The sequence below is a fragment of the Sus scrofa genome, chromosome 13 (assembly GCF_054392235.1).
Source record: "Sus scrofa isolate SSC_HxYL_T2T_F1_AM1 chromosome 13, Sscrofa_HxYL_maternal_Yorkshire_Landrace_v2.0, whole genome shotgun sequence".
Taxonomy (NCBI): domain Eukaryota; kingdom Metazoa; phylum Chordata; class Mammalia; order Artiodactyla; family Suidae; genus Sus; species Sus scrofa.
In genome coordinates, this window is record NC_139395.1 from 42,948,540 (window position 1) to 42,966,767 (window position 18,228).

Genomic DNA, 18,228 nt, shown 5'->3' on the forward strand with positions numbered 1-18,228 from the left:
GAAACTCCTCTTCTCTGGATGTTGGCTTGTGGAGGGATGGCCAGCAGGGCTGCATCATAGGGGGCTTTTGCTAGAGGCACAGGTGAAAACACCAACACTGTTTCTATTACAGTAGCTGGATGGACCACCTCTTCCCTCCTGGCTCTTCCACCCCACACTAGAATGAATTGACTTGATGGCTTAAATATATTTCTAGCACCCAACTCAGGAAACAGAACATTGCCAACCCCCCCAGAAGCCCTCCCACCCTGTACCCCCATGCCGTCTCTACACCCATTGAGGATAACTACAATCCTGAAACAGCACATTGGTTTTGCTTGATATAAATGGAACCATACTGTCCTTTCATGTCTGCCTTATTCACTAGCATTATGTTTTGAGACATCTGTATTGTGGTTTGTAGTCATCGTTTGCCTTTTGCTATATGGTGCTCCACTGTGTGAATGATTATGCCACAGTTATTTATCCATTCTTCTGTTGATGGGCATCTGGGTAGTTTCCAGGCTTTTGTTTGTTTGCTTGCCATGGTGTGCAACAGTTTGATGTGGTATCTCAATTCTTAGACCATGGATTAAACCCAGGCCTCGGCAGTGAAAGTGCCAAGTCCTAACCACTAGACCACTAGGAAACTCCCTTTTTTATCTTTTAAATATTAGCCATTCTGGTGGGTGTGTTTAGTATTCCATTGTAGTTTTTCTTTGAGCTTCCGTAATGAATATTTGAGTTAAGCACCTTTGCTTATTAGCTCTGTGAATAGCCTCTTTTATTAAGTTCCTGTTCAGGTTTTGCCCATTTTTCTTTTGGATCAGTTGTCTTTCCCTTAAGTTTGGTAGGAATTCTTTTGTAATATGTCAGTTTACACAGACACATATGAAATATTTTCTCTACTCTGCATTATCTTTTACTTTCCAAATAATGTCTTTTGACAAACAGAAGGTCATAATCATAATATATACTGTACTATACACATACACACAGAGGCATATCTTGTTTTACTGTACTTCACTTTAATGTGAAAATGCACTTTTTACAAATTGAATGTTTGTGGTGACTCTGCATTGAGCAAGTCTATGAGTGCCATTTTTCCAACAGCATTTTCTCACTTCATGTCTCTTTGTCACATTTTGATAATTCTTGAACTATTTCAGACTTTTTCATTATCCATATATTTGTTATGGTGATCTGGTATCAGTAATCTTTGATTACGATTACAAAAACATTATGACTCGCAGAAGGCTCAGATGATGGTTAGCATATTTAGTAGTAAGAGTCTTTTTAAATTAAGGTATGTGGGAGTTCTTGTTGTGGCTCAGTGGGTTACAAACCTGACTAGTATCCATGCAGATGTGGGTTCAATCCCTGGCCTCACACAATGGGTTAAAGATCCAGCATTGCCGTGAGCTGTGGTGTAGGTTGCAGATGTGGCTCAGATCCCATGTTGCTACAGCTGTGGTGTAGGCCAGCAGCTGTGGCTCCAATTCGACCTCTAGCCTGGGAACTTCCATATGGCATAGGTTTGCCCCCACCCCCCAAAAAAAGTGTAAAAAATAAATAAAATAAATTAATTAAGGTATGTATATTCGGGGTTTTTTAGATATAATGCTATTGAATACTTAGTGGACTACACTATAGTGTAAAGGCAACTTTTATATGCACTAGGAAGCCAAAAAATTCATGTGACTTGCTTTCTTGCAGTGGTCTGGAACTAAAATTGCAGTGTGTCCAAGATAGACCTCTGTGTGTGTATGTGTGTGTGTGTGTATTCAATTATAATTGAATCTACTAATTTTTTCCCTTTATAGTGAGCACTTTGTGTCCTATTCAGTAAATCTGTGTCTACTCCAAGGCCATGAAGATGTTCTTAGTTTTCTTCTAAAAGATTTATTGTTTTATCTTTTACCTTTACACTGCAGTCCACTTAGTATGGCCTTTTTTTGTATGGTGTGAGGTAGGGATTGGGGTTCATTTTTGGATTTTTGTGGTTGACTAAGCATTTTTTTAAAATTATTTTTTATTGAGGTATAATTCATTCAGTAATTCAATATTAGTTTCAGATATACAACACAGTGATTCAATATTTTTACATATTATGTTCCATTTAAAGTTACTATAAAATATTGGCTATATTCCTCTGTGCTGTACAATAGATCCTTGTAGCTTATTTATTTCATACATGATAGTTTGTGCCTGTTAATCCCCTGCCCCTGTTTAGTCCCTCTTCCCTTCCCTCTCCTCAGCATCATTTTCTTTTTTTTGCTTTTTAGGGCCGCACCCATAGCATAGGGGTCACATCAGGGCTACAGCTTCCGGCCTACACCACAGCCACAATAACGCAGGATCCGAGCCACATCTGTGACCTACACCACAGCTCACGGCAATGCCAGATCCTTAATCTACTGAGCGAGGCCAGGGATTGAACCTGCATTCTCATGGATGCTAGCCAGATTTGTTAACTGATCCCAGAATAATTTTTGAAAAGACATCCTTTCCTCGCTGCACCTGGTGTCACCTGTACTCTTCTGGCAGGGATGATGGGGAGCACAAGCATAGTGTGACTTTGTCTTGCGAGACACTGCGATTCCAACTCAAGAGAAAGTAGTTATCCTTTTCAGTAAGTGGGAATTTTTACTGTGCTTTTGCTTCTAGGATACCGAGAGTTCGTGTTCTGGAAGATGAAGAGGGGTCAAAGGACATTGAACTGAGCGATGACCCTTATGACTGCATCCAGCTAAATGTGGAGAATGTCCCCTGTATTGTCACCCTATGCAAGGTATGATCTTCTGTCTCATGGTTTTTGTCTCCTTGTGGGTCTCCCTCAACCCTAACCTGTTAAAATTACTTAATAGGTTGTGAAAGTTATATACAGAAACAGTTTTAACCCAAATCCAATACTTCCTTTATATTAGAGACCACTCCCACAAGCAGCTCTTTCTTTTCTTTTTAACTGGCCGGAAGATATGAACTCTCAAGAGCACATGAGTGGTTTTGTAGTAACAGTAGCCAGATTTTGTTAAGCTCCTTCTACCTACCAGGCATTTCACTAAAGCACCCTGAATGTGTATTTCCTTTAATTCTCAACTCTGTGGTATCTAGGCTGCTTGAGTAGTAAAAAGGTGATTGAAAGGCGAACACTGTCCCCTCCATGGGACCTAATGTCCACATATGTGAAATGCAGGGGTTGGAGCAGGTCTGGGTGTCTGATGCATCAAGTGTGGTTTTTACATTAGCACCGAGGCCCATGGAGCCTAACACCTGGCTGATGTTGATGTCTAACTGGCACTGCCCAAGGCTATCCAAAGAGGCCTGTTTTGGCTGAGGCTGTTGCTGATGCCACATATGACTCATGATATAAAAATCAGACTGAACAGGTTAGGTTTAATTCTGCCAGAATCAACTTCACAGACCTGGGGTGTGGTAAAGCATTGGGATGACCAGAGCCACCTGCCCTTGACTCATTTTTTACTACATCCCTTAGCATGGACCCTCTTGATTCCTCTTTGTCAGCAGTGAAACAAGCAGGGGGCCCCTGTTGGAAATCCCTGATGACCTCTGGCTTGGAAGGTCTCTGAATTAGAATTCTAACCACCTTTCCCCCACCCCTGTATTTCCATTTCATGCCTGTTATACTGCTTATACAGTGGCCTATGGTAGAACGATTGAGCACTGCTTCCAGATGCGCAGAATCTAAGATAAGATCTTGAATGGGCAATGCAGGTTCTTTGCTGGTGTAGATATTCCCCCCACGAACATCTCAAGGGTGGGGATCTGGAATGTGTGTTACCCACGCATGCACTGCCCCCCCCCCCACCCCGATCTGCAGATTGGCTATCGGCACGTGGTGGATGCTACTCTTCAGGAGGAGGCCTGCTCCTTGGCCAGCTTGCTGGTGGCCGTGACCAGCAAGGGAGTCGTGACGTGCATGCGGAAAGTGGGGAAGGGCAGCCTGGACCCAGAGAGCATCTTCGAGATGATGGAGGTGAGACTGGTTCTGAGGCAGGTGCTGGGACCTGGCTGGGAATGCTTGCTGCTTCCTGCCCCTCAGTCATGCTGTGGGCATTCTCCCCATTTACCCCCTTCACCCCAGGCTTGGAGCTTAGAGAGTAGCTGGTGTGAGTTGGATGTCTCTGAGCTAGCCAAGGGCGCTGGCAGGGAAAGGGGTGGACTGAGAGATAGGGACCTGCCACCTGCCCATAACAGTTGCTTATCCTCTGCGTCTCTCATACCCGGTTCTATGTTTCTAAAGGAGAATGCTTGACTGATAACGTAGAGTCACTTGTAACTCCAAACTCCCAAGCTCTTGTGATTCGATGAGGGACGTGAATTCCTGCTAACTACTTGAAGGGAGCAGTGGAACCGGGGGCTGAGGATGGCTGACCCCATTTTTCATGGGAGAGGTGGGAAATCCTCCCAGTGCCTCAGGGTGGATTGTTCCTCTCATGTCTGGCAGCACTGTTAGGGCGCCTTGCAGCTGCTCCATACTGATTGGTCACCGCGTGTATCCCCCTTGCTGGCCTGGAAGCCCCTTTTGCATCAGGGATCAGGTCCTGCTGAGCCGTGTCTTCCTAGACCTTCCTTCCCCCATGTCCACCTAGAGTTTCCACAAATCTTTGAGGACTTTGACACTGACTGACTGAACTGCCAGGAACAGAATTAGCCAGCTTGGGTGTTTTGTTTTAGGTAAACACTGTCTCACACACATGCCCAGAGGTCACTGTCATCTACACTTTTCTTTCATTCCTAGAAACAATGACTTCTCACCGAAGACTCTAAGCACATAATGTCTGTTTTTCTTTTTATCATCTTAACTGAAAACGAAAATGGGCTGTGTATATAGTGTATGGCCCCAAACATGAGCTCTGAAAACACACTGACCAGGCTCAGATGCAGGCGGTCCCCTCATCTGCAAATGGAGGGTAAGAATAGTAGCAGTGCCCGCTGTGAAGGTTTTTTGGGGAATCACACGTCTGACATGTCATAAGTTTGCAGTAAGTGTCAGCTTGTACTCTCTGCCCTGTGGGGCACCCAAGCTCAGGGCTTTCTGGGTGTGTACAGCAACGGGAAAAGGTCTTTACCAAAGGCCGCTCTAGACAGGTGCCTCTCAAATCTTGTTATAGAAGGAACTCCCCCCACATCTCCCCTAGTTTAACGAGCATGCTAGTATCTAAACAATAACAAAAAAATAGCAGCTGACATTTATTGTGTGCTTACTATATGTCAGACCCTGTTTTTAGTGCTTTAAATATATCATGTCATTTACTTCTCAGCAATCCTGTGAGGTAATCATACAGTTTTTTTGTGTGTTTGTTTTTTACATTTTTAAAAATTACAGTTGATTTTCAAAATTGTGCCAATTCCTGCTGTACAGCAAAGTAACCCATCATACATACATATACATTCCTTGCCTTACATTATTTTCCATCATGGTCTATTCCAGTAGACTGGAAATAGTTCCCTGTGCTGTACAGCAGGACTCATTGCTTATCCATTCTAAATGTAATAGTTTGCATCTACTACCTCCAAACTCCCAGTTCCTTCCATTCCTTCCCCCTCTGCCTTGGAGTTATTAACCTTTTTTTTTTGTCTCTTTGCCTTTTCTAGGGCCCCTCCCATGGCATATGGAGGTTCCCAGGCCAGGGATCTAATCGGAGCTGTAGCCACTAGCCTACACCAGGGCCACAGCAATGCAGGATCTGAGCTGCATCTGCAGCCTACACCACAGCTCATGACAACTCTGGATCCTTAACCCACCGAGCAAGGGCAGAGATCGAACCTGCAACCTCATAGTCCCTAGTCAGATTCGTTAAACATTGAGCCACAATGGGTTATAGGAATCGAGGCACATAAAGGATAAGTAACTTGGCTGCAGGGCTCAGCTCACGAATTCTGCACTAGGACCCAAATCCAGTCTGGGTGCCCCCTCCAGCTATGAGCTATTTTAATAATCTTATAGACCAGGTTGGCTCTGGCTGCCTGGGATAGGAGAACCAGAGTCCACTGGGATGGGCTGCCCAGTTAGCCGAGCATCACCCTCCCTTGGGGCTCAGGAAGGAGGTCTGCGGACCCTGCTCAGGGTCACCATGGTCCCGTGGCCCTGTCTCACCATTTGTCTCAAACAGGGACACAGCAACCTGGAGATGCTGCTCCTGATAAGGCTTAGACTCTCAGGTTGTTGTGCGGCTGCCTAACCTTTGTGATATTTTTCCTGCAAGTCGCGGTTTACACCTCTCAAGTCCTGTGTCCTGTCTGTCTCATCAACTCTTCTCTCCCTGCCTTCATTAATATGAATAATCAGTACCCCTATTCGATCAGCTTGGACATTTTTTCTTTTTTTGCTTTTTAGGGCTCCGCTCACAGCATATAGAGGTGCCCAGGCTAGGGATCTCATCAGAGATACAGCCACTATCCTACGCCACAGCCACAGCAACACCAGATCCGAGCTTCGTCTTCAATCTACACCACAGCTCACGGCAACGCCAGATCCTTAACCCACTGAGCAAGGCCAAGGATCAAACCCACAACTTCATGGTTCCTAGTCGGATTCATTTCCACTGTGCCATGACGGGAACTTCCCATTTTTTCTTTCTCTAATGTTATGATAAAAATCTTTCCAGGAGTTCCAGTTGCAGCACAGTGGTTAACGAATCCGACTAGGAACCATGAGGTTCTGGGTTTGATCCCTGCCCTTGCTAAGTGGGTTAAGGATCCAGCATTGCCATGAGCTGTGGTGTAGGTCACAGATGCGGGTTGGATCCCGCGTTGCTATGGAGTAGGCTGGTGGCTACAGCTCCGATTAGACTCCTAGCCTGGGAATCTCCATATGCCGTGGGAGTGACCCTAAAAACGGTAAAAAGAAAAAAAAAAATCTTTCCAGAGTCACGTTGGACCTTAATCCTGACTTCACAGTTCATAGGATTGGTCACTTCGCAGCCTTTAGTCTGAGATTTCTCTTCACGTGAGTTTTCGGTACTACTTGGAGTCTCATCCCTTGTTATGGTCAGAGGCCAGGGGAGAAGGCACTCAGCCTTGGGGAAGGTACACCTATGATTAGGAGGACTAGGGTGGGGGTCAGGCCTGGATAACTTTCTCCCGGACACTGCTGGGAATGGAACCAGTGGCACAGGTGAACTAAAACTGCTCTGGGAACGTGGGAGATTTGATGAGCTGGAGACTTGTAGTTGGGTCATTATATTCTTAAAATGAATTCATGAGCCCAGTTGCATAAAGAAAGATTTCTATAACGTAGGTTTTTGTAGAGCCCCCTTGTGACTGCTGGGTAGGGGGTAATTAGGAAATCTGTAGGTTGTCTGCTCTCTTGATTCGAACCTCTTGTGCCTTTTAGCATCTCTGCATGGCAGTAACATCAAAGACCCTATCCGGGTATTGACTTTGGTCCCATCTGAATAGGTCTCCCTTGGTGGCAGGTGAATTAGAAACTGCTTGTTAAGACCAGTCCTCAGCACCATCTGTTCCTTCCTCAGACAGACTTTGCATTCTCTGTGGTCCTCCCGATGCCTACTCACTGCAGCACAGCAGTTGTAACCCAATCCAGATTGGGTTGATGGTTTTGCCACTTGCTGCATGGAGGTCGCATCTTTTTGTTGTTATTGTTTTTAGAATGGAGGTTTTTCAAGAATGTAAATATTATGTGATTGTGGCTTGGGGTTTGTTTTCTTATTAGTTTGTTGAAATAAATGAAAGTCCTGTCAGGCAGATGGACTATGGCCAGCTTTAGAACAGCTGGCTGGCAGAAAGGGGAGCGTCTCGTGGCCAGAGTGGAGTGTGTGTGTCTCACAAGCAGGCCTGTGCCTCTCTATCCCTCTCTGTCCTGCAGACTGGCAAGCGTGTGGGCAAGGTGCTGCACACCTCCCTGCAGAGTCTTCTACACAAGGAGGAAAGCCTGGGTCCCAAGAGACAGAAAGTCGGATTCCTGGGATGATCCACCCTCAACGGCCAAGTGTGGGGTTTCTACTTTTCCTTTTAAGCTGACGTTTGTATATATCTTTCTTAGCTATTATGAATTTAAGGCAGCATCTGAACGTGTGAAATTAAAGTCCATTTTCTGGTTTGACTTGGTACGGCAGTAAGCCAAGATGCCAGTCAGTGACCCCTCAGGTATTCTTACCCTGGTCTAGTGAATGACAGCTTAATCCAGAGAACAATGACAAGCACACTAGAATATAACTCGCAGAAAAATCGTTCAAAGGAAATGCTTATACATATGTTGTTAATTGTCCCCCCTTTAGAGCTTTTAAAATAAGAATTACAAAAAGATAGAGAGTCACCTTGCATATTGGGGGTTTCTGTTGCAGGGGGAGATGGAGGAAGCACTCTGCCCCGGGTACAGACCCAGCTGGTGAGCCTTCCTGAGTTTGGGGAGCCCAGTTTTGCTTCCTACCTACCAAGACATCCCGGCCTACCTCCATCTACTTTGGTCCTTAGCCAGTCTCTCTTATCACTTTCTTTTTTTTTTTTTTTGGCTTTTTAGGACCACACCTGCGGCATCGGGAGGTTCCCAGGCTAGGGATCCAATCAGAGCTACAGCTGATGCCCTACACCACAGCAACGTCAGATCCGAGCCTCATCTGCAACCGACACCACAGCTCATGGCAATGCCGGATCCTTAACCCACTAAGCGAGGCCAGGTAACGAACCCACATCCTCATAGATGATAATCAGATTCATTTCTGCTGAGCCATGATGGGAACTCCCCTATCACTCTTATTTTGAAATTGCTTTGTGTTTTATAACCACTCCCTGGTGTTCTGTAAGATTTCCATGCTTTGTCAGCATTAAGAAGGCTGCTTTAGAGATGCTGTCATTTGATTACTCACCCTGCCTTCATACTCTGGGGACAGAAGGGGAGGCCATTCTCAATGGTGCCAGAAGCCTCTTCCTATAAGCCTGTGTTCTACTCACAGTGAAGTGTGTTAGGATTAAGTCTATTCATGGTCGAGCAGTCTTTGTGGTTTTTTCCCAGGGGAACTGAAACTCCCCAATCAATCTTTAAGAGAGCCCTGGGGAAGGAGCTGGTTCATGAAGGAGAGTATTTCAGCTGTGGTGTTTACTCTCTGCATTTCAATTAGACAAAAAGGGTAAGGAGTTAGGAATTTATAGCCTAATGGAAAGAACATAATGTGAGTTGAAGCCCTTATGGTATGTTCCAAAGGTCTGGCATGAGCACCTCCTCCTAGCATGGCCAGGTACATCCTGTGCCTAGACTTGGAGCTGCTGCCCTGTTGAGAGAATAGTCTGGGTTTTCATTTTTTCTGACATTTCTCCCCAGTGATGGTTCTTAGAGGTGCTCCCAGCAAGGTGGCAGTCAGCCTGCTCCTCCTCCCCTCCTCCTAGCTGACTGCCCATGATGGAACACTGACAGTGGGGGTGCACAGGTGTGACTAAAGCTTAGAAGCCTTCAGTTTTGATGCTTAAGAACATCAGGTATTTGAGACAAACAGATGAGGCTTTGCCAGGCCAGTTGTACAGCAGGTACCCAGCTGGGCTGGCTGGCTAAACAGTTACAGTGCAAATGAAGGGGAAAATTAGGTGTTAGTATCTGCCTCCCCCCCACCCCCAGCCACCCCATACCTTCCCTTGAAGGCCACCCTACGTGGAGGAAGTGTATATCGCACGTGAAACAGAATACCAGGTAAGCAAGGTCTCTCAAGGATGGGAGTACACTGGAAATGTGTGATTACTGCACCTTTCAGAATAAGGGAAGAGAAAATTAAAGGCAGAGAGTAGCCTTGGAAAAAATTGTCCTGAGGAAATCCACTGCTTCCTCCAGCAAAACCAGAGCGGTCTTCAGTGGCCAAATAAATAAATAACAGGGAGGATTTCCTGTCGTGGCTCAGCGATAATGAACCTGACTAGTATCCATGAGGATGGCCTCACTCAGTGGGTTAAGGATCTGTTGCCACAAGCTGTGGTATAGGTCACAGACACGGCCCAGATCCCACATTGCTGTGGCTGTGGCACAGGCCAGCAGCTGTAGCTCCAGTTTGACCCCTAGCCTGGACCTTCCATGTGCTGTAAGTGCGGCCCTAAAAAATAAAAAAAAAAATTTTAAAAAGTCAGGGGGAAGGATTGAGGTCAGCCAAAAGTCAGTTAAGAGCTTGGGGAGGGTGGGCATGGAGGGAATGCAGTATTATCTAATATTCAAGTTAGTTTTGTTGTTTCTGTTATTCCAAATAATGTAAATTCAAGCCTGCACAACACATGAATTTAGAATATTGGCAGTAGTTTGTTTTTGCTTAGTAAAGGCAGTGATCTCACATATAGCTGCTGGTCCAGCATAAATCTGTACTACTCAGAACTTTTTAACAGATAACATGCTACCATAGATAAACAGTAAGGATTTACCATATAGTACAGGGAACTATATTCAGTATCTTGTAATAACCTATAATGCAAAAGAATCTGAAGAAGAATATATATATGTATATAACTGAATCACTTTGCTGTATATCTGAAACTAACACAAAATTGTAAATCAATTATACTTTAAAAAAAAAAAAACAAACCCCAACTTTTTGGAAATAATCTGGCAGTGTGTATTAAAAGCCTTAAAAATTTCATGCCCTTTGACCTAATACTTCACTTCTGGGAATGTAACCAAAGGGGAGTAAAAACATAAAGTATAAAGAGGTTCATCCCAATATTACTGCTTGTGCAAGAGTGGCAGAGCCACAAAGGAGACTGGAGATGCATCCTTGACAGGTTTCCTTTGCCAAAGTCAGGGCTTTCCTCAGGAAGAAAGGGACTTGGACCTGGAACAAAGACAGGATCTTGGTCGGCCTCTGCCCCACCTTCCCTCATTGGCTTCACCCATAACTAGGGTCTGATCACAGGCCAGCCTGAGCAGAGAGATACAGTCCCTGCCATGGGAAGAAAGAAATTACTCATCAAAATAATTTTAAGTCCTGACTTGGCAGGTACCAAGGAAATAGGATGGAGCTGGGTCTGAGGGGGTTGGGCCAGGGCCAAGGCTGGAGAGGCAGTTTAACATCCTAGCAAGGAGGTTTGATTGTCCTAAATGCTTGGACGGCCCCTGTGGTTGGACCTGGCCAGCACCTGAAGTAAATGAGGAGGAGACATCGGGACTGAAAAAGTAGAAAAAGCATCAACACTCCTTAGATGTGGAAGAGCAGTGAGCCCAGGGCTACCACTGCTTCCAAAATTAGAGCGACCAGCAGTTAGATACAGAGAATCACAACTTACTAGAGCAGAAATCCTCAAGCTGACACCTCTACAGAAACCAGAACTGTAATTGCAGGAGCTCAGTGTGGATGACTCTGAGTTAAAACCTCCAGAGGGACCCAGTCATTAAGGACCCCTACAATTTTCTGAATTTTACCTCCAGTTGCTTGACCTGGTTCTCAGGGTGAACTTCCGAGGAAAATCCCCTTGTGCTTCTGGCAGGAGAAAGGGGAAAAGGAACCTTTTTGGAGTACACCGGAGCACCCTGTCTTTAACAAGGTCTGCCCTCAGGAGAGACTGTTTAACCAGAGCCTAACTGACTTGAGGGAAGGGAAGTACACAACTCCAGACCACTCTAGTCATCTTATCCCATTTACGGGTGTATGTGTTGGGAAGATGCAGGAGCACAGGCTCACTAGAAGACAGACCTAATCCCAGGACTGCAGCACACCTCCCCTCCGCCACACCTCCCCACTACATTGCTAAGATCTATTTACAGCAGTTCCTTTTGCCCAGTACATCACATCTGGCTATGAGGTAAAAAGTAAAGGCATACCAAAAGCCAAAACACAGTTTGAAAAGACCAAAGCAAGCATCAAAACTAGACACGGCAGGGATGTTGGAATTAACAGATTGGGAATTCAAAACAAATATTTTTAATATGCTAAGGATGCTGATGTCTAAAGCAGACCGTGCAAGAGCAGATGGGCAGAGAAATGGAGGTTCTAAGACAAAACCAAAAAGAAGTGGTAGAGCTCAAAAAATGCTATTAACAGGAATGAAAATGCCTTTGATTGACTTATTAGGAGACTGAATACAACTGAATCCCTGGGCTTCAGGATATCTCAGTAGAAACCTCCAAAAATGAAAAGCAAAGAGAATAAAAACTGAGTAAAACCGAATACCCAAAAACTGTGAGACAACTACAGAAGGTATAACATGCATAATAGGGATACCAGGAGGAGAAGAAATAACATTTATGACAGAATTTCCCCAAAACATGAAACCACAAATCCAGGAAGCTCAGGAAATGCTAAGCAGGATAAATGCCAAAAAATATCCCTAGGCATATCATTTTCAAACTACAGGAAATCAAAGGTTAAATAAAAATTCTGAAAGAAGCTAAAGGGAAACACCCACAGAAAGGTAAAGATAAGAATTACATCCAACTTCTCAGAAATCATGCAAGCAAGAGGAGAGTGGGGTGAAACATTTAAAGTATTGTAAGCGAGATTAAAACAATAAAAACAATAAACAACATCAACCTAGAATGCTGTACCCTGTAAAGTTACTCTTCAAAAATGAAGGGGATATAAAAAGTTTTTGAGACAAAAATTGAGGGGATTTGTTGCCAGTAGACTTGCCTTGCAAAAAATGTTAGAAGTTCTTTAGAGAGAAGGAAAGGTGGGTCAGAATCCACATAAGGAAAGGAGCCACATGAAGAAAGGAAGAGCATTGAAGAAGGAATAAGTAGAGGAAGGCAAAATAAACTTTTTTTTTTTGCTTAGTTGATCTAACAGGTAACAGTTTGTTCAAAATAATAATAGTAACAGTGTATTCATTATGTGTGCTTATGTACTCATGTATGCTTATGTATAAATGAAATGAAAACCAGGGAGGAATTAGGATTATTTCGCTATTATAAGGTGTTTACACTGTGTGTGAAATGTTAGTGTTATTTGAAAGTGAACATGGATAAAATTGCAAATGTTAAAAACTCCAGGGCAGCCACTTAAATAAAAAAAGAAGTACAACTGACATGCTTAGGAGAGAAAATGGAGTCAAACAAAATACTCAAAACCATAAAAGGCAGAAAAAGAGTGAAAGACAAAAAAAGGAACAAAGAAGGGCAACAAATAGAAGAGTAACAAATATGGTAGACGTCGATCCAGCCATATCCATAATCACTGCATTAGAGTTCCGAGAAACAGAACAAATTGGAGTTGTGTATATATATAATATGAGATTTATTATAAAGAACTGGTTCACACAGTTATGGAGTCTGAGAAGTCCCACTATCAGCAGTCTGCAAGCTGGAGACCCAGGAGTGTAATGCAGAGTGCAGAGGCCTGAGAACCAGGGGAGCCAATGGTATAGATTGCAGGAGTGTGGACAAGAGAAAACTCATATTCTAGTTGAAGCAAAAAGGCAGGAAAGGCCAATTCTTCCTCCCACCGCCCCCGCCCCCTTTTTTTCCCTAGCCACAGCCAAGGCAATTAGATGTTCCCAGGCCAGGGATCAAATGAGTGCTGCGACAGTGACAATACTGGATCCTTAACCTGCTGCACCACAAGGGAACTCCCTTCACCTTTTTATTCTACTCAGGTCTTCAACAGACTGGATGATGCCCACCCACACTGGGTTACTGCCTTATTAAGTCCACCAATTTAAATGCTAATCTCTCAGGAAACACCCTCACAGATACAGTCAGAAATAATGTTTAGCCAAATATCTGGTTAACATGTGATCTAGTCAAGTTGACACATAAAATCACATAAAAATTAAGAACACCCCTGATCTTAAACACATCAATTAGAGGACAGATTGTCAGAGTGAATCAAGACTCACCTATATGTTGTCTATGAAAGACTTAATTTACTTTATTTTGCTTTTTAGCCTCACACCTATGGCATACAGAAGTTCCCAGGCTAGGGGTCGAACTGGAGCTACAGTTGCTGCACCACAGTCGCAGCAATGTCAGATCCAAGCTGTGTCTGCAACCTACACCACAGGTCATGGCAGTGCCAGATACTTGACTCACTGAGCGAGGGCAGGGATCAAACCCAGATCCTCATGGATCGAAGTCGGGTTTGTTAGCCACTGAGCCACGAAGGGAGCTCCTGAAAGATTCCTTTTAAATGTAAGATACAGGAGTTCCTGTCGTGGCACAGCAGAAACAAATCCGACTAGGAACCATGAGGTTGCGGGTTCGATCCCTGGCATTGCTCAGTGGATTAAGGATCCCGTGTTGCCGTGACCTGTGGTGTAGGTCGCAGATGTGGCTTGGATTTGGCATTGCTGTGGCCGTGGCATGGGCCAGCAGCTACAGCGCTGATTGGACCCCTACACCCATATGCCACGGGTGTAGCCCCAAAAAGGCATAAATAAATAAATAAAAGATACAGGAGTTCCTGTTATGGCTCAGTGGGTTAAGGACCTGATGTTGTCTCTGTGAGGATGTGGGTTTGATCCCTGGCTTCACTCAAGGTGAAGATCCAGCCTTGCTGCAAGATGCGGCACAGGTAGAAGATGTGGCTCAGATTTCGTGTTGCCATGGCTGTGGTGCAGGCCTCAGCTGCAGCTCTAATTCAACCCCTGGCCCAGGACCTTCCATATGCTATAGGTGTGGCCTTAAAATTTTTTAAAAATGTAAGACACATATAGATTAAAAGTAAATGGAGGGAGAAGTTCCCCATTGTTCTGTGTGGCCTCACTCAATGGGTTAAGGATCCAGTGTTGCTGTGAGCTGTGGTGTAAGTCATAGATGCAGCTCAGATATGGCATTGCTGTGGCTGTGGTATAGGCCTGCATCAGAAGCTCCAATTCAACCCCTAGCCTGGGAACTTGCACATGCTGCAGATGAAGCTGTAAAAAGGGGGGGATAAATTAAATGGAGGGAGACCATGGTAACATTATGGTTTACATTAATCAAAAGAAAGCTGGAGAGGCTGTATCAGCTACAGAGCAAGCAAAATTGTCAGAAATAAAGAGGAATATTACATAATGTAATGATTAAGGGGGCACGCCTCCAGGAAGATGTAACACTCTAGTGTGTATGTACCTAACAACAGAGCATTAAAAATATGTAAGGTAAAATCATTATACAACTACAGATGTGATAAATTAATTTGAGTAATAAAAATATATATATACCAAAAAAAATAAAATGTTGTTTAAAAAAAATATGTGAGGTTAAAAACTGATAGGACCACAGGGAGAAGAAATACATGAATCCACTCTCATAACAGGAGACTTCAACACCCCTCTACTGGAAATGGACAGATGGAGCAGGCAGAAAATCAGTAAGGACACATGTGGACTAACACCATCAATCAACTGGATATAATGGACATCTATGGACTGCTTCATCCATCAACGGCTGACTAAACATTCTTCTCAACTCACACGGAGCATTCACCAAGATAGACCACATTCTGGGCCATAAAACGTACCTTAACAAATTTAAGAACAGAACTCATACAGTGTCTGTTCTCAGACCACAATGCAGTTAAACTAGAAATCAATTACAGAAAGCTGGAAAATTCCTCAATACTTGGAAATGAAACATCACACGTCAAAGAAGAAATCTTAAGTGAAATGATGTATTTTGAACTAAATGAGCTTACCAAAATTTGTGCAATGTAGCAAAAGTAGTGCTAAGAAGAAACTTACAGCACTGAATACATACATTAGAAAAGCAGAAAGATCTAAAATCAATTATCTGGCGTTCTCATTGTGGCTCAGCTGGTTAAGAGCCCAACAGTGTCCAAAAGGATATGGGTTTGATCCCTGGCCTTGCTCAGTGGTTTAAGGATCCAGTGTTGCTGTGGCTGTGGCACAGGCCTCAGCTACAGCTCTGATTCAACCTCCAGCAGCCCTGGGGACTTATATATGCTGCAGGTACAGCCGTAAAATTAAAAAAAAAAAAATCAATCATCTAAGCTTCTATCTTAGGAAACTAGAAAAAGAAGAGCAAATTAAATCCAAAGTAAGCAGAGGAAAAGAATTAATAAAAATTACAGCAACAGAGGTATCAATGAAATTGAAAACAGGAAATGAATAGAGAAAATCAATGAAACCAAAAGCTTGTTCTCTGAAAAATTCCAGAGAAGGGTGAGATCTCTAGAAGGGAGCAGTTATGTCACCAGCCATTTTCCTACCTGGTGTTATCTGCAGATTCTGGACTTGGGTTAAGTATCAGACTTGGTGCACAGAGAGGGGTTCTATGGGGGAAAAAGAGAAACCAGCAAAACTTGACTAGTGATATTGTGCAGGGCTAGTGTGATAATTTAGAAACTTTAGGATGGCTGAATGCACCACTGGGGTTTATATTTGTTGACTTTTAAGGCCGTTTGTGGAGGGCTGGGTGGACAGGTGTCAGTAAGGCAGATAGAAATCTGTAGAATCCTACAAAACTAATCAGATGTTCTATTTCTTCCTGTGTGAGCTATGGCTGAGGACATCAGGTACGTGCAAAACTGGGCTGCGCATGCCCAGTTTATTCTTAAATTCACAAGTCAGGTCATTTATTGTGTCCCCCCTGGAGTGGAAGGACTAAAGGGGTGGACGGAAGCCCTGGAGCTCTGAGGGCCATGCGGCTTCTCAGACCAGTCCTTCCCATACCCTCGCAGGCAGCCTGGCTGCCTCACACACAGCATCTCCATGTGCCCTTGCAAGAATCGCACTGTCTATGCAGGGTAGAGATTATTGCCCCATCTTGTGGAAGAGGAATCTGGGTCTTGAGTAACTTGCCCCAAAAGACCCAAGTGCCAGGTGTCTTGAGCTCGATTTGGAAGTCAGGATTCCCAATTCTCTTTCCAGTAGGGCACTGCTGACCTTTAGGGACAAAACAGAAAGGAATGTGGGCCCCATGGCTGGCTGGGGCACTGCCTCCCCCAGCATTGTGTGCCCCAGAGCCTGGCACAGAGGGGTAGAGGCAATTCTTGTTGAATGGATGTCAGCACTGGGTCATTGTGGTCTGAAAAAGAACAAATGACTCTCCTAACGCGGGTCATTGAGGCCATGGTCTTTGGTTCTAAGGGCTGAGACTGCCCTTGCAATATTCCTGGAGATGTGCTCCCTGGATGTTCTTACCTTTGAAGAGAGTGTGGAAAGTTCTCTGCCCCTGAGGCCGGCTACATTTCTGTTGACACAAGGCTGACCAGTGGAGCTAAAAGGAAACATCTGTGCAGGGCAAGGGTAGGGGGTGGGGAATGGTTCTATGTTGGGCCAGAAGTTTTCATGTTGTTTGGGCTGACAAGGGTGGGGTGGCCAGAGCTTGTTTTATATAACCCAGACTTCCAACAGCTTTGTAGAGAAACAACACCACCACTTGAAAATGTGCCTCTTACAGCTCTCTTCTGATTTTTGTCTCTGAGCTTTATTGTCAAGATGATTCTTTGTGCAGAGAAACTGACATGAAAAGACTGGGCCCAGAGGGCAGTGTGTTAGTGCACAGAGCTCTCCTTCAGGGTGAACACTAACCTTCTGGCTGAAACCAGTCCCACGTGCTGCCCTACTGGCTGGTAGAGGCCTTGGGAACAGTGCCACCAGAAGACCTTTTATGCTGGAGGATGAAATCCATAGGCCCCACCAGGGCTGTTGGTGAGTCCATGCAGGTGGCCGTCACAGTGGTTCTCACCTGCGAAGAGGACCTAGGCAGGTAATGGCATACGCTCAACACTGGCGGCAAATGAGGCATGGTGGCTGTAAAGAGCGCCTGTGGCTTTCTGAATGGTGTCCAGTCTGACCACACGAGACACGCCCTTGCCCATACCAGGCCCATTGGGAACAAGCTTTGTTCTGGGAGTTGCTCTACAGTGAGGACTGTGATAAGCGGAATTCTTTCCAAGGTGATCTTCAGAAGAGAAAGTTCAGGAGCCATATCAGAGAGGAAAAGCTGGGAGGAAGAGGGGAAGGAACAAGGAGAAGAGATGGTTAAAGAGGGACAGGAAGGCCAGTTTCAAACATCTGCTGGCCTCTTAAGTGACTGCTCCAGAGACAGGCGCCAGGGACCATGGGGGGACTTTATAACAAGCCAAGCATGTCATGATGGACCCAGCTACTTTGCAGAGTAATGAGCTGCTCGTCCCAGGCAGGATTTAAGCAAGCACCTGGAGATGCCTGACAAGGTCAATGGAAAAGGCTGTCCACATTGAGAGGCGGTTAAACCAGACAGCCTCTTCAAAATCTGCTTTATAGTTGAAAGGTTAAGGGATAGTGGCCCACTTTCCTTTTTTTTTTTTTTTTTTTTTTTTGGCTTTTTGCTATTTCTTTGGGCCACTTCTGCGGCATATGGAGGTTCCCAGGCTA

At 44.6% G+C, this 18,228-nt stretch overlaps 1 protein-coding gene and 1 long non-coding RNA gene across 7 annotated transcripts in view; one reads left to right on the top strand and one right to left on the bottom strand.

Annotated features, from left to right (window-relative positions):
* Positions 1 to 10,574, top strand: part of EXOSC7 (exosome component 7) — a 32,205-nt gene extending 21,631 nt beyond the window's left edge. Inside the window, exons 5-7 of one of the 6 annotated variants that reach the window (XR_014822351.1) lie at positions 1,491 to 2,770; positions 3,821 to 3,976; positions 7,832 to 10,574. Coding sequence is in view for 2 of the 6 variants with exons in the window: in XM_084986747.1 (XP_084842873.1) it covers positions 2,647 to 2,770; positions 3,821 to 3,976; positions 7,832 to 7,936 (385 nt within the window). In the remaining 4 variants the exon portion in view is untranslated. 6 annotated transcript variants of the gene reach the window in all.
* A 6,685-nt stretch (positions 10,575 to 17,259) lies between these two features.
* LOC146397290 (uncharacterized) overlaps positions 17,260 to 18,228 on the bottom strand; it is a 30,166-nt gene continuing 29,197 nt past the window's right edge. Inside the window, exon 2 of the long non-coding RNA XR_014822930.1 lies at positions 17,260 to 17,815. This is a non-coding gene — a long non-coding RNA (uncharacterized LOC146397290). The remainder of the gene's footprint in view (positions 17,816 to 18,228) is intronic.